This window comes from Schistocerca nitens, chromosome 7 (assembly GCF_023898315.1).
Source record: "Schistocerca nitens isolate TAMUIC-IGC-003100 chromosome 7, iqSchNite1.1, whole genome shotgun sequence".
NCBI classification, from domain to species: domain Eukaryota; kingdom Metazoa; phylum Arthropoda; class Insecta; order Orthoptera; family Acrididae; genus Schistocerca; species Schistocerca nitens.
Genome location: NC_064620.1, coordinates 107,404,841 through 107,428,050, shown reverse-complemented (window position 1 = coordinate 107,428,050; position 23,210 = coordinate 107,404,841). Strand labels below are relative to the sequence as shown.

General features: G+C 44.7%; 1 protein-coding gene across 1 annotated transcript in view; it reads left to right on the top strand.

Moving 5' to 3' along the window:
- Positions 1-1,109: 1,109 nt before the first annotated feature.
- LOC126195218 (dipeptidase 1-like) overlaps positions 1,110-23,210 on the top strand; it is a 585,745-nt gene continuing 563,644 nt past the window's right edge. The window contains exon 1 of the mRNA XM_049933736.1: positions 1,110-1,323. Within this exon, the coding sequence (XP_049789693.1) occupies positions 1,314-1,323 (10 nt within the window). The 5' untranslated portion in view covers positions 1,110-1,313. The remainder of the gene's footprint in view (positions 1,324-23,210) is intronic.

The following is a 23,210-nucleotide window of genomic DNA, read 5'->3' as shown; positions in this document are numbered from 1 at the left end:
GTATACAACCTTCTTTTATGATTCTTGAACCAAGTGTTAGCTATGATTAAGTTATACTCTGTGCAAAATTCTACAAGGCGGCTTCCTCTTTCATTTCTTCCCCCCAATCCATATTCACCTACTATGTTTCCTTCTCTCCCTTTTCCTACTGACGAATTCCAGTCACCCATGACTATTAAATTTTCGTCTTCCTTCACTACCTGAATAATTTCTTTTATCTCGTCATACATTTCATCTATTTCTTCATCATCTGCAGAGCTAGTTGGCATATAAACTTGTACTACTGTAGCAGGCATGGGCTTTGTGTCTATCTTGGCCACAATAGTGCGTTCACTATGCTGTTTGTAGTAGCTAACCCGCACTCCTATTTTTTTATACATTATTAAACCTACTACTGCATTACCCCTATTTGATTTTGTATTTATAACCCTGTAATCACCTGACCAAAAGTCTTGTTTCTCCTGCCACCGAACTTCACTAATTCCCACTATATCTAACTTTAACCTATTCATTTCCCTTTTTAAATTTTCTAACCTACCTGCCCGATTAAGGGATCTGACATTCCACGCTCCGATCCGTAGAACGCCAGTTTTCCTTCTCCTGATAACGACGTCCTCTTGAGTAGTCCCCATCCGGAAATCCGAATTACATTTAATTCACATGGATTTCAACAGTCGAGACACTTTGCCATTGCAGTATGTAGATATTTAATATCACTGAAATGCTGATCGTAAACAGCAGTTGGTATGTCTATAATATTGCACTTGTGTCTCCTGTATGCCACGCAGAAACTGTATACTGTACATACTAATTTTTATTGAAATAGTGTAAACTTATTATTTTCCCTGACACAATCCGATACCGATATTCGCATATCTTTTACATACTATGAAGTTATCGTATAGCTGGTACCAATGACAATACCAGAGGTATCGAAAGAAAAGAGTCGATGCTAGCTCACTTTTGAAATCTCGGAGCTTCCCTACCTGGAGGTGAGAAGCGGACGCACTTGTCCTGCCCGCAATGCCTGGGGCACGTTAGTTAACGACTCGGCCGCCAGGGAGCAGTGGCGTCGCGCGCCTCAAAGACAGCCGGGGGCTGCCGCGCTTGCGCAGTGCAGTCCGCGTCCCGTCGTGCCGGCAGCTGTGTCAGCCAACAGCACGCAGCACGTGTTTGTGTGGTGGCCCTGCGTCTTCTCAGCTCGTTTCTGCCTGCCTGTTGCATGTGCAGCGGGGAAGCCGCCGCTACGACTCCCTGTTGCGTCGATACGTGAGCAGCGTTCCAGCACTACCGGCACCTCCAGCTGACCAGCCATGTGCAAAGGTAAGTCGCGTCACAGCTTGGGACGGATGCGCGCATGTGTAGCTGCGGAAGCACAGGAGCTTTCCGCCGGCAGGTGCTAATGATGCAATATTACCTGCTTGTATAGAGGTTTAACTATGTGTGTATTTGGGAAAGAGAGAGAAGGAAAATGTGTCTGCACAGTGCGATATCAGTCCGTGGAAAATTATGTACAACTTGATTTACGTCATTATTCTTACATGTTAAGATTGTTGTACAGTCATTGACAGACATCCTGTTTCTTCCATCTAGTATGTCTATGGAGAACCACGTTAACTGGATATCTGTGAAACTATACAGCCCATGTGGACTGTACTTCCACGCTTCATGTAAGCGTGTTGTGGAAAAGGGTTCTGCCTTGAGCAAACATACATGTTTCGGTGAATTTTCATCATCGTCAGTAGGTTCATTTTATTCTCTAATTTGCTGTTAAGGAAATAAAATGAACCATATGGCGATCACTATACTTCGCCGAAACGTGCACGACTCAAAAAAAAATTTTTTTTTTGGTTAGGACGAATCCTTCCCAAAAATATTTATTTGAAAGAAAAACGCAGACAAAAAGCGTTCATTAGCACCAGCAATACCAAGGCATTTTCAGTAACGTGCATTACCAGTGGAGGGGGTGGGGTAGGAGGAGGTGGAAGAATACTTTAAGTTCACCCTAAACATTTTTTTTAAAAATCCTTAACTGTTGTTGAAGTATATTAACTACATACTTTCTAAACAGGTACCGATGTGTAAGTAGGGTCGTGAACCTGAAAATGTTGTACCGTATATTTTTATTTGAAAAGTCGCAAACGACTTACATTTCGGGTTAAGCTAAACAGAAAAATTTTAAACGATTATAGAATCTGCTAGAAGACTTTATTAAAAACAATTTCAGTATATGAGCTTAGTACCCTCCCCTCCCCCCCCCCTTTCCCTTTGTATTGCGAGGGTTAAACCCAAGATGAATATTTCGCACCTCAGTTTCCGGTGGCGATACGTGTGTATAAGGTCAAACAAGTGGAATTTCACAGTTAACGAAAAGTGAATGTATTCATTAAAAGACAAATAAAAAGGGAGAGGATGTGGGGAGCAGAGACTATCCAATACAACGTTCACCGTCGTATTCTTAGGGACGAAACATCAGTCAGGACAGCCCGAACTTGACGCTGTCGATGGCATGCTTTTTTAATCACGAGAACGAAACTAATCGTGTCAACTTTTTGCCTCTGTGGATGTAACTGAAAACTTTAAAGAACAAGAAGAAAGGTTAGGTTGAGGTGTTATTGTAGACGGAGTACAGCCTTGGAATTAGAGGATGATTAGGATGATTACGTTGCCGTAAATAGCAATGGAAACCTCTTTGAATTTGATTTCTGCAGGAAACAGATCTGAATGCCCAGACAGCCGAGTAAACAACCGTCCGTCGAACAGGAGTCCAATGTCTGAGCGACTACGCCAACTTGCTCGTTAGTAAAGCTTCGGTAAATATACTTGATAACACACCAGCCAGTATATGCTGATCTATATCTGGCCTGTGTAGGTAATAACTACTTAAAGATTTCATCATTGTATACGCCTCAGTTTTTCACGTAAGTTTTCGTAACAAAATGAGTTTTCTTGAACATCTTCGGGAAATACGGAAGCGTCCGATCCCGCCCGTCTGCTTTGACCCATGACGTCACAAATATGGCGGAAACAAAAACAAAAACACACTCTTTCCACAAGAAGCCTAATGACACTAACGGGACAAGCGCGGGAAATGGGGTGTTTTGGGTGGGGGGCAAACTAAATATAAATAAATTTAGACGCCTTGCGTAGCTACAACGTGTAAGTGAAGACAGCCATGCATGAATACCCACCCACCTCCCCAGGGGTCGTAACCCCTGCAACCCATAGAAGATAAAGATGCTTCAGTAGCCGATTAGTGTTTTTTGTCTTTTTTAAAAAAATCTCACGGGATAGAACGATCAGAAAAGTAAATAAAATAAGATAAAACGGAACTGGAGACAGCCACACTCAAACCAAACTCCTCGCCGTCATGACGTCACACACAACACCCTTACGTCACGGGTCAAAACCGACGCGTGGGATCGGACGCTTCTGTCGACCCTATCTTCGTGACCGTCAGACAAAAACTGCAAAGTAATTCTTCGAATAGGTTTAACACTAATACGCAATGGCGTACAAGAGATTTTAGAGAATTGTTATTTCCATATACTTAAAGTGAAGTCGAATCCTTGAAGATAAAGTTAGTCTTAGACTGACTTTTTTTTTTTACTGGTACTTAATTCTTGCGTCACCGAAAGCTGTCAAGCACTTGCATTAGAAAAATGTTCTGTTGTTCGCTCATAGCGTGACACACTCTTAAAATGAGCAATGATAGTTACAGTCACTGAAATATGAGAAACATATCAGGCCACGAAGCTTAGTGCAAAAATTTTAAGTCGTAAAAATTCTGTTTTGTTGTTAGTGACAGCAGATGTACCGACTCTCAAACATCGAGAGAGTTCGTGTTACCAAGACAAGACAGCGAATTCTCAAAGCTGTCTCCAACGGTAACAGTGAGAGGATCCATGTGTAGATGTGACACTTGGAAGTGCCATAGTAGAACTGTTATTAAACAGTTCATTTTCCGTAAATGTATTGAGGGAATCGGAATGAATCTTTCAGTCTGAAACGCAGCGCCGTTTTCGCTCTTCCTGGTAGATAATGCTTAGTCCTATTCATGCTCAAATTACGATCCAACCTAAGAGTTCTACTTCCTCCAGCACCTCCCATGTACCTTTTAAACTTCACAGCTCTTCAGTGTACCTCGCGGGACAAACTGGTGGAACAGTATTTGTAGCTGTGAGGTAGGGTCGTGAATCATGCCTGAGTAGCTAATTTGCCGGCACAGTAGCTCAACGTGTTTGGTCCGGGCTGCCCACCCACCATAATGAAGGAGAAAAAAAAACTGAAGTTCTCATAGATGTAATGTGGAAGATATCATGCGATATCCGCACAGAACCACTGACGACAAAACGATGAAGAACCAGATCGAAAGAAAGAAGACAAAAAAACATCGGTAAGGTCGTTGCCTGTGATAGGTAAGGTTCTGGGTTCGTGTCCCGGTATGATATATAGTTTTATTCTTCCAAGAAGTTTCAGACAGACCAGTACCATATTGCATTTTTCTTTTACCTGATCACAAGTGAGTAATTAAGAGTTTTCGTCACAATTCTTGCACTTACTCTTTTTTTAAGTGCGTCAGACTTTTTCGTGGCGCTTATCTGCTTTCGTGCTTTCAAAGCCTGGATGTTGACAGGCATCTAAAATATGACCTTCCTCTGTCCCTTATCTATTTACGTCTGAGTAAATAGAAGATATGCACTATATTAATCGACAGCAAATCTGGCACGTTTCCTTATTAAATTGCTCTAAAGCGGCGTTCTCTAGCTGCGAAAAAACTGACGTCCATTTTAAAGATTACTGCTGTGTGTTCAGATTACGCACACAAAGTTCTGTAAACGTAAATTACAGTATTGCGGATTTCGCTTTAATGCTGTGGATACACTGCTACACTTGAGCGAACATAATAGTGAGCTAGGGAATTAACGCGCGATAGTCGCTAGCAAATGTACGCTTTACAACTGCAAACAGGTGACTCCATTTTTGTCAACTTTATGGCGCTGCCGTTTAAGCTTTCGGAATCAGCACCAGGAGCTTTGTTTTGTAATACAATGTCGTAAAGGTCACGTGAGGTAATTATTTAGCATCGCAGCCCTGCAATAAGTGACGAGGCGTGGAGGAGCCTCAGAGCGCCAAGGCTACAAAAGTCCCAGCGTTGTTAACAGAAACGTAAGCGTGACGCAGCTGCTCAGACACCGTGCTTAACGAAGCCCTGACGGCCTTCTTGTGGATGGATTCAGCACAAGGAAAAATGCAGCCTAATACAGTGTAACGCATGTATGTGTTACACAAGTGCGCCCCCCCCCCCCCCCTTAAGACGAAAAGATTACCAGAGCTCTTAAGTACGACGTAACTGTACTGAAAGGGCACAAAAAATACTAAAGTAGTGTGTTTGACGCTGATAGGATTATGATGTTGATTGCTTAACACCACCTGTGGCTTGTATATTATGAAGGGGTGCTGGGCCGGCCGGAGTGGCCGAGCGGTTCTAGGCACTACAGTCTGGAACCGCGCGATCGCTACGGTCGCAGGTTCGAATCCTGCCTCGGGAATGGATGTGTGTGATGTCCTTAGGTTAGTTAGGTTTAAGTAGTTCTAAGTTCTAGGCGACTGATGACCTCAGAAGTTAAGTACTCAGAGCCATTTGAACCATTTTAAGGGGTACTGGGAGATAGAAAGCAGAACTTTCTATTATCCAAGATATCCGTTATACCAGATCTGGATCGACAGTTTTTGACTTTCAATAACCCGAAATCCTTTCGGAATTTAGTCCTCCCACCCTCGCCCAGTAGATTAGTATAGAGTTACAGGACTTGGTATTCAGAGTTTCCAGATTCGGTGTTGCATTTTTATTGGTCATTAAGGAATCCTAATTGATGGCTTTCAACATTGAAACTCTGACAGCTTCAGAGAAAATGCTCGCTCGTACTGCCTTTAAATGCTACTAAATGGTCTTTCTGCATTTGTGAGGTCTTCACAAAACGGCCAGCGTAGTTCAAAATGGGTCAAATGGCTCTGAGCACCATGGGACTTTACATCTGAGGGCATCAGTCCCCTAGACTACTTAAACCTAACTAACCGAAGGACATCACGCACATCCATGGCCGAGGCAGGGTTCGAACCTGCGACCGTAGCAGCGGCGCGGTTCCGGACTGAAGCGCCTAGAACCGCTCTGCCACAACGGCCGGCGCCAGCGTGGTTGTTTCGCGTTTAGGTTTAGCGGTCTGCCAAATATTATGCCTTGGGAAGTCTCTCCGTCGAAACGGGAATACAGAAAGGTTTTACTCAAAGGGAAAATGGGAAGCAATAAAAGTTTTTGGTAATAGAGAGAAACCACTTTCAGTTGCTAATCTGCTGCGTTAGTTAGAACCATTGGAGCAATCCACTTCAGTTCCTGGTGATAAGATATGAATCCGATGACTTTCCCGAGGACATGTAAAGCCGTTCATGCGTGGTTCCATCAACCGTATGGTAAAAATGTACGGGTTTGAGGGTTCCATTATTGTGACTAGGTGTAACATAGTGTTTAGTGCTGAGAAGATTACTGGTAAATGAACGTTGGCTAAATAGACGGAGGCACGTTATGTGGTACGGCTGTTGCAAATCTCGGACGAAAAGTTATCAGCAGATAATGTAGTGGCAGCCTTGTTTTGAGGGGTATTTAAAGATTTGGAGTACAAAGTGGGATATACACTCTTAAACTGTAAAATTCTGATGCCCTCAAATTTTAAAACACTACTCATGAAAATATTACTGACGCCAAATGATAAGGCCGCCACTGGAAGTGAAGAGTAAAGAGCAACTGACAGAAAAGACCTGTGGAAATACATTGCTGTCTATTAATACTACAACATCCTGGAGAATACATGCAAAAAACTTCAATTTGGCAAGAAGCGTACTAAATGCTTGGATATTAAAATGATTCGCATTTCAACGCAACTACATTTAGGTAAGTGAGGGTAATGCAGTCTACATTCGTCCGCCCCGATAGCTGTGGTCAGCGCGGCGGTCTGTCACGTCAAGATGCCCTGCTTCGATTCCCGGCTCGGTCAGAGATTTTCTGCGCTCAGGGACTGGTGTTTTCCTTATTATTTCATCATCACCAGTGGAAGGCAACGGGAAACCACCACTGGAATCACTTCCCTAGACGCTCATGTGGTGGACCTCTGTGACAAGGCTTCCCCCTTGACAAATCCTGCCATAAGGCAAAACACAAAGTTTAAGTAAGTCAACATTCTGTATACAAGGAAGTATTACGCAATGGTGTTTCTCGTTTACAAATAATTGTATTTGAATGTTGGTTGTTTGCGAGAAGATCGTTTTATACCTGACATAAGGAGCAGGAACGTTTACCAGTGACAAAAGATGAAAGATTTATTCGTTTTGAGGAGAAATCAGATTACACCTACCAGCCCCGTGTCAGAATTCAACATCGGAGGGACTGCGGCGTATCGAGACAGTGTTTATCCTTTCACAATACTGCTGCTCGCTTCATACAGTGGATGGACAAAAAATATGGACACACATAAAAAGACAACACATTACCATGCATAACACGCTGTATGGAAACCGTTGTCATTCAAAACAGCTTCCAGTCGTCTCGGAATGGAAAAATACGTGCCCTCTATTGCCTCCAAGGGTGTGACGTAGATGGCGATCATAATCTCCAAAGTAGACCACAAAGGCTCAATAATATTGACACCTGGCGATTGTGGCAGTCACGGGAGATGCGAAAGTTCATCTTGTGGCTCACACGGTCGTGGACAATGGGAGCTGTGTGAACAGTGGCCCTATCGTCTGGGAAAACAGCATCACCATTGGGCGAGAAACACTGTACCATGGAATGGACCTTATCAGCCAAAATAGTCAAATAATCCTTCACAGTTATGCGACCTTAGCAGAGAACTTAAAGGGCTGATGGAATACCATGATATGGCTGCCCAAATCGTCACCGAAGCCCCGCCATGTTTTGTTTTTGGACGTAAACTACAGCTCTACTGGTATTGCAGCTGTTGAACGTCAGCTACAGGGCGCTATCCGCAAGGCGCAGTCTTGGGCTGTCGCTCATGGGTTCCAGTTTTCGGCAGCCAAGACCCGCGTTATGCATTTCTGCCGGCGACGTACTGTCCACCCGGAGCCGCAGCTTTCTCTTAACGACGAACTTCTTTCAGTGGTGGAATCACACAGGTTTTTGGGTGTGGTTTTTGATGCCCAGTTGACTTGGCTGCCTCATATCCGGCAGCTCAAACAGGCGTGTTGGCGGCATCTCAATGCTCTGCGATGTTTGAGCCACACCCGCTGGGGCGCCGACAGATCTACCCTGTTCCGGCTCTACCAGGCGTTAATCCAGTCTCGTCTGGATTATGGGAGCCTGGCTTATGGCTCAGCTTCCCCATCTGCATTGCGGGTGCTGGACCCAATCCTCCATAGCGGGATACGCCTTGCCACTGGTGCTTTCCGCACCAGCCCTGTGGACAGCATACTAGTGGAGGCAGGTGTCCCTCTACTGCGGTTACGACGCCAACAATTACTGGCTGCTTATGCTGCCCATGTTTTTAGCTTGCCCGGGCATCCAAATTACCGTGTCCTGTTCCCGCAGTCAGTCGTCCATCTGCCAGACCGTCGGCCCCGGTCGGGTTGTCCGATCGCCGTACGCGTCAAGGAGCTTCTCTCCGGGCTTGGGTTTTTCCCTGTTCCACCTCCTTTCCGGGCACCTCTGGGTACACCCCCGTGGTGTGTTCCTCGCCCTTGCCTTCGGTTCGACTTGGCACAGGGCTCGAAGGACTCAGTCCCTCCAGAGGCCTTCCGCCGCCGCTTTTATTCCATCCTGGCCACGTATCAGGGCTCTGGAATTGTTTACACTGACGGTTCGATAGTTGCTGGTCGTGTCGGGTATGCGCTAACTCTAGGGGACCATTCCGAACAACGTTCCTTGCCGGATGGCTGGAGCGTTTACACTGCTGAGCTGGTCGCCATCTTTCGTGCCCTAGAGTATATCCGCTCCTGCTCAGGTGAGTCCTTAGTTATCTGTAGCCATTCCCTGAGCAGTTTACGAGCCCTCGACCAGTGTTTTCCTCGTTCTCGTCTGGTGATGGCTATCCATGAGTCCCTGCATACTCTTGAGCGTTGCGGCCGCTCTGTGGTCTTTGTGTGGATCCCCGGTCACGTCGGTATCCCGGGCAATGAACGTGTTGACCGCCTGGCCAAACAGGCCACCAGTGAACCCACCCTGGACATTGGCCTCCCGGAGACTGATTTGCGGGCAGTCTTCCGCCGCGAAGTTCTCTCGCTTTGGGACACTGAATGGCGCAATCTGCCCACGCCAAACAAACTCCGTTCTCTCAAGGCGACGACGCATGTGTGGCAGTCATCCATGCGAGCCACTCGCAGAGATTAAGTTGTTCTTTGTCGGCTCCGCATTGGCCACACCCGACTGTCTCAGTTATTTATTGCGTCGTGAGGACCCGCCTCTCTGTCGCTGTGGGGCGGTTTTGACGGTGGTGCACATTTTATTAACTTGTCCGCTTTTAACTGTGCTCAGGCAAACATTTGCGCTGCCTGATACGCTCCCTGCCCTTTTACTAGATGACTCTGCCATGGTGGACTTAGTTTTGCGTTTTATTCGGGCAGGGGGTTTTTATAGTTTAATCTTAGTGTTTGTCTTTTAGTGTTGATTCTGGCTTTTAGCCTCTGATTTTAAACTGAGTTTTTAATGTGTTCTTGGTGGTTGGCTTTTCCTTTTTTTTTCTCTCTATGGTCGGCAAACCACCGTCACTCTCTGTGTGTTTTAATTTGTTTTGTCTGATATCTGTCGGAGTCTTTCTCGTCCTGTGTCGTCTGACGTCTTTCGTGCTGTTCGTTTTTTTTTTTTTTTTAAGGGACCGATTACCATCGCAGTCTGGTCCCTTTAATCCCACAAACCAACCAACCAACCGACGTAAACTCAGCCGGAAGTTGGGAACAGTGTGAAAAGACTCACCGGACCAAATGACTTTCTGCTATTGCTCCGTTGTCGAGGTGGTGACTTCGGCACCAATTTCACTGTTACGGGCATTTGCACCACTGACGTGTGGTTTCGGAATTCCAGCCCGCCTTGAAATTCCCAGGATATGGCGCTTCCTTCGCGTTGTGTTGGCACTGACAGGGTTCGTGAGTGCGACAGACATTTCTGCAGTGACTTTTGAAGCGGTGGTCCTCTTATCTTTTGACACAATCCTCTGCATTGACAGTCCGTCACTGATCGCCGAATATACTCTTTCGTCCGCGTTGTGACGGCGGATGATATTTCTCCGCTTTCCCTTCATGCGGTGTAAGTCTTTGATACGGTGTCTTTTGAAACACCATATACTTCCGCTGCCTTGGTTATGGAAGCCCCCACTGTAAGAGCGCCAAGAATTGGCCCACTCTGCTCTCACATAACGCACTCACATCTACACAGAACGCTATTCTAGCTACGACACACAGTTGTGACTTATTGAGGACGTCGCACACGTGCCGTTAGTGGTCAAATAAAACGAAACGCTGTGACATAACGCACTGACAACTACATAGAACACTATTCTGACCACAATTGACAGTTGGAACGTGCCGGCCGTTGTGGCCGAGCGGTTCTAGGTGCTTCAGTCTGGAACGGCGCCACCGCTGCGGTCGCAGGTTCGAATACTGCCTCGGGAATGGATGTGTGTGATGTCGTTAGGTGAGTTAGGTTTAAGTAGTCTGGGGAACTGATGACCTCAGATGTTGAGTCCCATAGTGCTCACAAGGGAACCTCCCCACCGCACCCCCCTCAGATTTACTTATAAGTTGGCACAGTGGATAGGCCTTGAAAAACTAAACACAGATCGATCGAGAAAACAGGAAGAAGTTGTGTGGAACTATGAAAAAATAAGCAAAATATACAAACTGGGTCGTCCATGTGTAATATAGGCAATATTAAGGGCAGTATGAGAGGAGGAGCGCCGTGGTCCCATGGTTAGTGTGAAGAGCTGCAGAACGAGAGGTCTTCAGTTCAAATCTTCCCTCGACCGAAAATTTTAACTTTTTATTTTCAGTTTATGTGAAAAACTCATGTTTTCATCACTTTTTTTGGAGTGATTATTACATCCACAAGAAAACCTAAATCGGGCAAGGTAGAAGAATCTTTTCACCCATTCGCCAAGTGTACTAGTTAGGTGGGTCGACAACATATTCCTGTCATGTGACGCACATGCTGTCACCAGTGTCGTATACAAAATATCAGACGTGTTTTCCTGTGGAGGAATCGGTTGACCTATGACCTTGCGATCAAATGTTTTCGGTTCCCATTGGAGAGGCACGTCCTTTCGTCAACTAATCACACGGTTTTGCGGTGCGGTCGCTAAACACACACTAAACTTATTACAGTGAACAGAGACGTCAATGAACGAACGGACAGATCATAACTTTGCGAAAATAAAGAAAGCAAAATTTTCAGTCGAGGGCAGATTTGAACCAAGGACCTCTCGTTCCGCAGCTGTTCACGCTAACCACGGGACCACGGCGCTCCTCGCCTCACATTGCCCTTAATATTGCCTATCTTACGCATGGACGACCCAGTTTGTATATTTTGCTTATTTTTTCATAGTTCTACACAACTTCTTCCTGTTTTCTCGATCGATCTGTGTTCAGTTTTTCAAGGCCTATCCACTGTGCCAACTTATAACTAAATCTGAGGGGGGTGCGATGGGGATGTTCCCTTGTCAGAGCGATATGAGCCATTTTAAACAGTTGCAACGTACTGAGGACTTTGCGAACGTGCCGTTCGTGATAAAGTACAACTGCGGAACCTACAGGTTTGGCTAGCATTGGTCCTAACGTCATCGGTCTTTTTCATGCAATTGCGGATCCAGAGTTCAGCTGACAGTGGAGCTATCATCACTGCGTTATAAGTATTAATGTAGACTGAACGTGTAGACAACGATAGATATGCCAATCTAACTTAGGTATGAACCAGCATTGGATTAATGCTTGCACTTGTCTAAGTTAGACTGGAATATGTGTCATACACTGATCAGCCAGAACATTGTGAATACCGTCCTAATAGCAGGTATGTCCACCTTTGATACGAATAACAGCGGCGACGCGTCGTGTTATGGAAGCAATGAGGCCTTGGTATGTCACTGGGGTGATTTGTCACTGCATCTGCACGCACAAGTCACCTAATTCCCTTAAAATCCGGGGAGGTGGGCGAAGAGATCTGACGCCACATTCAGGTACATCCCAGATGTGTTCGATTGGGTTCAGATCTGGCGAGCAGGGAGCCAGCACGTCAATTGGAACTCATGGCTGTGTTCCCCCAACAACTCCATCACAGTACTGACCTTGTGTGACATGGAGCATTATCTTGCTATTTTGTCTAAAGCCGACATGGTGAGACCGTGGCTGTGTACAATTAATGCAGGTTGATTCTTACAAAGAAGAAGACAGCAACCAGCCACTATTAATAATGCTATTTATGCAGTGGAATTTTTCAACAAGATAATGCTCAGTTAATGTAGGTTGATTCTTACAAAGAAGAAGACAGCAACCAGCCACTATTAATAATGCTATTTATTTAAGTAAGTAGCACCGTAACCGGTTTCGAACTGACGAGTTCATCAACAGACCGCTGTTCACAAGATTCACAAGATACGCTTTACGTAATCGTCAGTTTTCGAATTCTCCCATTCTGCGAGAATAAAAATCTAAAACTGACGATCATGTAAAGTGCATCTTGTGAACAGCCGTCTGATGATGAACTTGTCAGTTCGAAACCAGTTACGGCGCTATTTACTTAAATAAATAGCATTATTAATAGTGGCTGGTTGCTGTCTTCTTCTTTGTAAGAATCAACCTACATTAACTGAGCATTATCTTGTTGAAAAATTCCACTGCCATTGCGAAAGATGACCGTCATGAAGGAGTGTACGTGGTCTGCAGCAACTGCACGATACTCCTCGGCCGTCATGGTGCCTTGCTCCACTGGACTCATGGATGCCCGAGTGAATGTTCAGCAGAGCATAATGGAGCAGCGGCCAGCTTATCTCTGTCCCGCAGTACAGGTGTCAAGGAGCTGTTCCCCTGGAAAGCGCCTATCCATGACTAGGATGAAGAAGCTATCGGTATTCATCAGACGACGCGACTGTCTCCCACTGCGCCACCATCCAGTGCCGATGATCATGCGCCCATTTCAGTCGTATTCGCTGACTTCCTGGTGTTAACATTGGCACATGCGTGGGTCTTCGGCTGTGGAGGCCCATCGTTAGAAGTGTTCGGTGCATTTTTGTACTCCGCCCGGCGTTAAAGTTCGGTGTTAGTTCCGCCTCAGTTCGCAGACGCCTGTCCCGTTTTACCAGTCTGCCCACCCCACGACGTCCGAAATCTGCTACGAGGGGTAGCCACCCAACCCCACGACGTCTGGACGCGGTTTCACCTTGGTTTCGCCACGTGTTGAAGACACTCACAACAGCACTTCTCGAACACCTGACGAGTCGTGCAGTTTCTGGAATGCTCGTGGCGAGCGTCCTGGCCATCACAGTCTGGCCTCTGTCAAACTCAGATCGTGCGTCCTTCCCATTCTACACACGGACAGCACGTTCACTGATACTACATGCACCAGGCGTTTGTGTGACTAGCATTCCTTGCCAAGTGACGCTGATATCTCCAGGACGAGTTGATATCGATAGTTGGTCGGTGGTCATAATGTTCTGACCGATCAGCGAAATTACATCCTGTGTACATGAGTACCTACACTGATGTTAGCTGCACAGTCAGTTGAAATCTAGATATGTAGTCCTATAAAAGACAGATCACTTTACGACCGATGTTGATCTTCTTTCTGTCATGGGTAACGTCACAGACGTGGGACACGGTGATTCTCGTGGAATCGAATACGATGTGCTTTCCACTTTTCAATCCAGCCTCTGTATACAGGGTGTTACAAAAAGGTACGGCCAAACTTTCAGGAAACATTCCTCACACACAAATAAAGAAAAGATGCTATGCGGACATGTGTCCGGAAACGCTTAATTTCCATGTTAGAGCTCATTTTAGTTTCGTCAGTATGTACCGTACTTCCTCGATTCTGATGATCAAATTGTAAATTTTCACAATCAACATGTGTGGGCTGACGAGAATCCGCGCGCAATTGTGCAATCACGTCATCAACACAGATTTTCTGTGAACGTTTGGGCAGGCATTGTTGGTGATGTCTTGATTGGGCCCCATGTTCTTCCACCTACGCTCAATGGAGCGCGTTATCATGATTTCATACGGGATACACCACCTGTGCTGCTAGAACATGTGCCTTTACAAGTACGACACAACATGTGGTTCATGCACGATGGAGATCCTGCACATTTCAGTCAAAGTGTTCGTACGCTTCTCAACAACAGATTCGGTGACCGATGGATTGGTAGAGGCGGACCAATTCCATGGCCTTCACGCTCTCCTGACCTCAACCCTCTTGACTTTCATTTATGGGGGCATTTGAAAGCTCTTGTCTACGCAACCCTGGTACCAAATGTAGAGACTCTTCGTGCTCGTATTGTGGACGGCTGTGATACAATACGCCATTCTCCAGGGCTGCATCAGCGCATCAGGGATTCCATGCGACGGAGGGTGGATGCATGTATCCTCGCTAACAGAGGACATTTTGAACATTTCCTGTAACAAAGTGTTTGAAATCACGCTGGTACGTTCTGTTGCTGTGTGTTTCCATTCCATGATTAATGTGATTTGAAGAGAAGTAAGAAAATGAGCTCTAACATGGAAAGTAAGCGTTTCCGGACACATGTCCGCATAACATAATTTCTTTCTTTGTGTGTGAGGAATGTTTCCTGAAAGTTTGGCCGTACCTTTTTGTAACACCCTGTATAATCAATTGAAAGAAAAACAGCCCTCGGTCACTATTTTTAACAAAATAGTGACCGAGGGCTGTTTTTCTTTCAATTATAGCTATTCACGTTCTCTGAACGTGCAGCCATGTACAAAATTTCTGTATATAATACTTGGATGCAAGAGGGGCGTACTCAACTATACACAGGTATCGGCGCCCTCATTTTGCGAGCGCCATAGAGGAGAGTCTATTGTTCAGTTAGGCGTGCAGGATCGTACACGTATGTCACATACATAGAATCAGGGAACACGGTTTCCTGCGTTAACCCTTAGCTTCTCAGGTCTTATTCTCAGACTCTATCCCAGGTGCGGTTGATCGCAGCTCGTGGTCTTGTGGCTAGCGTTGCTGCCTCTGGATCACGGGGTCCCGGGTTCGATTCCTGGCGGTTTTGATTTTCTCTGCCCGGGGAATGGGTGTTTGTGTTGTTCTCATAATTTAATCATCATCATCATTCGTGACAGTGACTAGATTGGACTATGAAAAAATTCTGACTGTGTCAAAATTGGGACTTTGTACGGGCGTTGATGACCGCGCAGATGAGCGCCCCACAAACCAATTATCATCACCATCAGTCCACTATGTTTATACAGTTGCAAGAATTGCATTCAGCAGTTTCACTGAAACAATTCAGTATTTTATGTAAAATTTTATTTTAAAACCACACAAAATATATATTCAAATAAATTGTAAAGTTTATTTTTGCGAGATAAAACGCATTTAAACAAAAAACTGCACAAAAAGAACATAATATTACATGATAATGTTAATGCTATGAAAACTCAAATACTCTGCACTCTCAATTTTACTTTTGGCCATATTTTCATTGTTTATTATACATGTAATAACAAAGGTATAAACTGTCATAAAACATCTAAAAAATTTAAAACTACAGTAATAATTATCAGGTTTTAGTTTTCCTCTCAGATGTTTTCCTCTCAGATGTTTTCCTCTCAGATGTTTTCCTCTCAGATGTTTTCCTCTCGGATGTTTTCCTCTCGGATGTTTTCCTCTCGGATGTTTTCCTCTCGGATGTTTTCCTCTCGGATGTTTTCCTCTCGGATGTTTTCCTCTCGGATGTTTTCCTCTCGGATGTTTTCCTCTCGGATGTTTTCCTCTCGGATGTTTTCCTCTCGGATGTTTTCCTCTCGGATGTTTTCCTCTCGGATGTTTTCCTCTCGGATGTTTTCCTCTCGGATGTTTTCCTCTCGGATGTTTTCCTCTCGGATGTTTTCCTCTCGGATGTTTTCCTCTCGGATGTTTTCCTCTCGGATGTTTTCCTCTCGGATGTTTTCCTCTCGGATGTTTTCCTCTCGGATGTTTTCCTCTCGGATGTTTTCCTCTCGGATGTTTTCCTCTCGGATGTTTTCCTCTCGGATGTTTTCCTCTCGGATGTTTTCCTCTCGGATGTTTTCCTCTCGGATGTTTTCCTCTCGGATGTTTTCCTCTCGGATGTTTTCCTCTCGGATGTTTTCCTCTCGGATGTTTTCCTCTCGGATGTTTTCCTCTCGGATGTTTTCCTCTCGGATGTTTTCCTCTCGGATGTTTTCCTCTCGGATGTTTTCCTCTCGGATGTTTTCCTCTCGGATGTTTTCCTCTCGGATGTTTTCCTCTCGGATGTTTTCCTCTCGGATGTTTTCCTCTCGGATGTTTTCCTCTCGGATGTTTTCCTCTCGGATGTTTTCCTCTCGGATGTTTTCCTCTCGGATGTTTTCCTCTCGGATGTTTTCCTCTCGGATGTTTTCCTCTCGGATGTTTTCCTCTCGGATGTTTTCCTCTCGGATGTTTTCCTCTCGGATGTTTTCCTCTCGGATGTTTTCCTCTCGGATGTTTTCCTCTCGGATGTTTTCCTCTCGGATGTTTTCCTCTCGGATGTTTTCCTCTCGGATGTTTTCCTCTCGGATGTTTTCCTCTCGGATGTTTTCCTCTCGGATGTTTTCCTCTCGGATGTTTTCCTCTCGGATGTTTTCCTCTCGGATGTTTTCCTCTCGGATGTTTTCCTCTCGGATGTTTTCCTCTCGGATGTTTTCCTCTCGGATGTTTTCCTCTCGGATGTTTTCCTCTCGGATGTTTTCCTCTCGGATGTTTTCCTCTCGGATGTTTTCCTCTCGGATGTTTTCCTCTCGGATGTTTTCCTCTCGGATGTTTTCCTCTCGGATGTTTTCCTCTCGGATGTTTTCCTCTCGGATGTTTTCCTCTCGGATGTTTTCCTCTCGGATGTTTTCCTCTCGGATGTTTTCCTCTCGGATGTTTTCCTCTCGGATGTTTTCCTCTCGGATGTTTTCCTCTCGGATGTTTTCCTCTCGGATGTTTTCCTCTCGGATGTTTTCCTCTCGGATGTTTTCCTCTCGGATGTTTTCCTCTCAGATGTTTTCCTCTCACTCGCTGTAAATTTTTGTAGAGAAATCTAGATTGACTCCTTGTAATACTGACAAATATATGACGTCTTTCTCTTCTTTTTTGCGTCACGGGTTGACTATCTTTAGCGTTTTTCCAATCGTTCTTCTGCACCCAAAATACAGTGAATAGATACAGAGTTCGTGGGCTATGTGACAGTGGTTAACTCGCTTTTTATCTATGGTGTCTCCAATAAGTTGGCAAACTCTTCAAAAAATTAAAGCGACTCACCTGAGTATTGTTTCTGTAGGAATTGTGAAGGACACCCCACTTATAACATGCGGAAAATAATGCTATTGGCCAAAGTTGTAAGAAGATTCGATGATTTGCCTCAACTAAATATATTTCTAGCAGAACCTTTAGCTAAAGATTCACGCTCTCTGTCTTCGTCATTTCATCAAGTATTTTATTCAAGGATTTCGTAGGTGGCAAAACAAATTAGTCTTCACTTTCCCACTGTTCCTATTCTGTGTTATGTTGACCCTCGATTTCGTTGTCACTATCAAACCCAGCATCACTATCCGAGCTGTCCCCAGACATTTTTAAAACAGTATCCTCACGGTCACGGTCTGTAACATGAACAGCATATGAAGAATACTTGGCTGCAGAATCCATCACGCAAAGTCTCAGGTGCAGTTTCAGAGACCGCTAGCACGAAAGAAACAGCAATAAGTATAGGTTCACGTCATATTACGGTGGCTACAAAGGAAATCACTGCAGCTGACACACCTTTGCAAGAACTTACATGTACTGCCATCATCAATCATTTTATGCTCCTGGACAGCTGAAGCTCGGAGTGGAGTTCCAGAAAATACCCCAAATTCACCTGGAATAACTTCGTCGACCCAAAGAACGTATCATATCGAAATTGGTGCTGAACTTTTCTTGTCGCACTGACCTATTCCGAATAATGATTTAGTTGACCTCTCTCAGGTTAATTTAGCGATATGCCAGGACAGAGGAAGAAGGAAGCTTCCGATTTAGCGCCCCGACGACGACAAAATTGCTATAGACGAAGCTCAAGCTCAGAATGGGTGAGGCTTGGAAGGGAATTCGGTAGGCTCTTTCCAAAAGAACCATCCCACCAACGCTTGTAGGGAAACCACGGAATACATGAATCCAGATACCGGACGTGGGTTCAAACCCAGTGCCCCTCCAGCTCCTGCTTGTGCCGCAGGAATGTCAAATCTCTTAACCACCACGAACCCTCGCCCTTTAGGGTGGATTGCTTTCGTAACTGAGAACGTGCTCCGGTCGTGTTATCCCTTATTCAGTGCTTCATCTCAGTCGTCTTACTTACACTGTAGTATCGCGCGTGGCAGAAGGTGCTTTTTTTTTTCAGTGTACCATTTTAAAAACTTTTAACGCAATGGGTGTGAGAAAATGAATTGTTGAAGGCATATGTGTAAACTGCTATTACGCTCCTGGGAAATGAGGAAATAGTACAGAACATACAAGAAAGATACGTGTACTCTTCGTACTGCTTCGTACAGCCATACAGTGTCCCAGACTGTTCATATCAAATCGTAGACGAAATTGAGTTAATATAAAATGAAACTTCTGGTAAATTAAAGCTGTGTGCTGGACCGAGATTCGAACTCGGGGCCTTCATTTTTCGCGGGCAATTGCCCTACCAACTGAGCTACCCAAGCACTACTCACGACCCCTTCTCACAATTGTACTTCCGCCAGTACCACGTCTCCTACCTTCCAAACTTCACAGAAGCTCTCTTGCGAAAGTTGCGGGATTACATCTTCTAGAAGAAAGTGTATTGCAGAAGAAGGTAGAAGATGAGGCACTGGCGGAGGTAAATCTGTGAGGAAGGGTCGGGAGTCGTGCTTTGGTAGCTCGGTTGGTAGAGCACTTGCCAGCGAAAGGCAAAGGCTCCGACTTAGAGTCGCGGTCCAACACACAGTTTTAATCTGCCAGAAAGTTTCATAGCAGCGTACACTCCGCTGCAGAGTGAAAATTTCATTCAAGAAACCACGTGTTGGAAATGAATGCATCAAACGGTACTAGCATAGAGTAGTAATACCTCTGAAATGTGCCTAGAGTTCTGCGTATGTCGCCAACATAAATTGAGAGCGTTCACGTGATTTCGGTATAACACTGTTCGATTTCATATTGCACGAAGACCGAAACTTCAGTACCGGTATTACATTTGTCCTTTCTTATGAAATAAGTAATTAGTAAGACCGATGTTTGCTACTACAGATGCAACTCAAAAAAAGTGAAAGGAGACACAGTTACTTCTCATAGGTACCTATCACAAGGTTACTTAGTTACATATTTCATAGATCATTTGACGAGTTTTTATCTGAATAATGGTCAGTGAGTCAATTTACAGGATATGTACGCGTGATTAGTTTTAGCTGATGGTTACATGCTGGTCATTTACAAGTTCCTAGATGGCAGACCCACCTAAATGTAATATCAAATAATGTATTATTCTTAATAAATAATAAATAGATTATTCAGTATTACCCATGGAACTTGCTTCCAAACTTTTTTTATATGCTACCAGTCGTAAATAATTTTTTTTGTGAGGAATAAAAGGAATTGCCCACCAGAAACTATTTCAGATTAATTTCAAAATCGGTCTTCTACTTTCACAAGTGACATATAACGACTGTCGAACTTTTTTGTGGGTAAATTACCAACTCCTTTCTGACATACTGGTAGCTTTAATACTGGATAATAAGTCATTTTTGCTTCTAGTAATGTTGGTATGGATTCTTGAAAATGTATACACAAATGACTGCAGGTAAATATTACATACTGCTCTTAGTGCTCAATTTTGTGTAACCAATACTTCATAAGTGAGAAGGAACTCGAGAAAATGATTCTATAAGACATTTTTGACTGGAAATTTGCAAGATGTGTTAGGAGGTTGATTCGTTTGTTTCCTAGAGTAGCAATTATACGCAGATCAAATGTAAACGAATTTAGTTGTGTAAACATCTCAATAATGTTTCTTCCAGCTCAAGTTTTCATCAACATGTAAACCCAAAAATCTGGAATGTTCATACCGTTTACTAACTCCTATTCATGTGGCCTATAAATTGTTGGTGCGACTATTTGTTAAACACAACTAAGTGTAGTGTTTTCTCAAAACTAGAAGAGTCCGTTTTCAGAGAAACAGTTAATTATTACTTGGAAGACGCCATAAAGAGTTTTCTTCTGTTTCTTGTTGGTTGGTTGGTTGGTTTGGGGAAGGAGACCAGACAGCGAGGTCATCGGTCTCATCGGATTAGGGAAGGAAGTCGGCCGTGCCCTTTGAAAGGAACCATCCCGGCATTTTCCTGGAGCGATTTAGGGAAATCACGGAAAACCTAAATCAGGATGGCCGGACGCGGGATTGAACCGTCGTCCTCCCGAATGCGAGTCCAGTGTCTAACCACTGCGCCACCTCGCTCGGTATGTTTCTTGTCTAATGATATTTATTATAATACTAGCATCATCTGCAAAATGTACAAATTCTGCTTGATGAATGTTAAGTGCAAGGTCATTCACACATGTAAGTAATTGGAGTCGGTTCAAAATTGAATCATGTGGTACCCTACTATTTCTCCCCAGTGACAAAAATTTTCTGTTTTCAACAGTGTCCGAATTATTAAGCTCAACGTGATTTTCGAAGCAGTTCCTGTTGGCAATAAAAATTGTAAATTATTTACAACACATCCGCCGGGAAAGCTTGAAGCGTCGCAATAAAAATTATGTTCTACGCATCAGAATGCTCACTCCAATTATAGATACACCTATTTCGTGGATATGAGGGCATTAATAAGCATCCGTGTTATGCATATGTTTGGAATGTGCGTGTGTGTTTCAAAAGAAAAAAACTTGAAAACCATTACACAATCGTCTATGATTGTGTGTATGTGCTGTTTACGTAACGAGGTAAGTTGTCTAATACGATTACTCGCTACAGAAACTTTCAGACGTTGATTTAATGTATGGAGCAGTATAAATCTGCGTCTCAGAAGTCAAACAAATGTATAGGGAAATTTCGCAACAGGCTTTGTCCTACAACGGTTTGAATGATAACTAACGCAATCATTCGCTGTAATCAACAGATGACTGCGCTATTGTGTTAACAGGTTTAAACACGTTTTGTCGATTCTCTGTTATGGTTCGTTATGTGATTATTGTGATGGAAAGGATGCAGTGCCGAGAGTAGCTCGTCGCTACGAATGAAACAACGTGCTGTCAACGGATTCCGTTAGTAGATGACGATGCTCCGGCTGAAATTTGTGACAGAATTTATGGCTGTGTTAGTGTTAGCTCTGTGGGAGGCTGTACGAACCGACGTAAAGCCGGCGGATTTGGAACAATGGAATTGCGTGGCAAAGAGATGTGCGACCTTTGTCAGCAGCTGACGCTTTCACAGGACAAGAGTCGACGAACTGATTCAGGATAACCGGCGCATCACTCTGCAAGAACTTGTTGGCAGAAGCGAAATTTTAAGATTCAAAATGGTTCAAATGGCTCTGAGCACTATGGGACTCAACATCTTAGGTCATAAGTCCCCTAGAACTTAGAACTACTTAAACCTAACTAACCTAAGGACATAACACACACCCATGCCCGAGGCAGGATTCGAACCTGCGACCGTAGCAGTCCCGCGGTTCCGGACTGCAGCGCCAGAACCGCTAGACCACCGCGGCCGGCGTGAAATTTTAAGAGGATGTGTAATTCACATCATTTCTTCGCTTCATTTTCAAAATGGGGGCAGGGTGGGGGGGGGGGATAGACATGTCCTGAGAAGCTTACACGTGAACGCAAATCCGTGCACTAGAGTTTGCCCCAAATTCAATTACATTTCGGGATTGAAGATGAAGCTCGTCTCTATAACGACGTGATTTCAAATGACACTTCGTTTCATTAAACGTATAACTTGTGTCCACCCGAAGGACCACACCATCCATCCTTTAGAGCAACGGGTCCAGGAAAGCCGTCGCTTCCTCATTCTTGATGCAGCCGCTGTGATATTTATGTGGGTCCCTGGTCACGTCGGATTGACAGGAAACTAGGCCGCTGACGCTGCTGCCAAGGCTCCAATCCCCGTACCTCAGCCGGCTGGTTCTTAAATTACTGGCCATTAAAATTGCTACACCAAGAAGAAATGCATATGATAAACGGGTATTCATTGGACAAATATATTATACTAGAGCTGACATGTGATTACATTTTCACGCAATTTGGGTGCATAGATCCTGAGAAATCAGTACCCACAACAACCACCTCTGGCCATAATAATGGCCTTGATACGCCTGGGCATTGACTCAAACAGAGCTTGGATGGCGTGTACAGGTACAGCTGCCCATGCAGCTTCAACACGATACCACAGTTCATCAAGAGTAGTGACTGGCGTATTGTGAGGAGCCAGTTGCTCGGCCACCATTGACCAGACGTTTTCAATTGGTGAGAGATCTGGAGAATGTGCTGGCCAGGGCAGCAGTCGAACATTTTCTGTATCCAGAAAGGCCCGTACAGGACTTGCAACATGAGGTCGTGCATTATCCTGCTGAAATGTAGGGTTTCGCAGGCATCGAATTAAGGGTAGAGCCACGGGTCGTAACACATCTGAAATGTAACGTCCACTGTTCAAAGTGCCGTCAATGCGAACAAGAGGTGACCGTGACGTGTAACCAATGGCACCCCATACCATCACGCCTGGTGATACGCCAGTAAGGCGATGACGAATATACTCCTCCAATGTGCGTTCACCGCGATGTCGCCAAACACGGATGCGACCATCGTGATGCTGTAAACAGAACCTGGATTCATCCGAAAAAATGACGTATTTCCATTCGTGCACCCAGATTCGTCGTAGAGTACACCATTGCAGGCGCTCCTGTCTGTGATGCAGCGTCAAGGGTAACCGCAGCCACGGTCTCTGAGCTGATAGTCCATGCTGCTG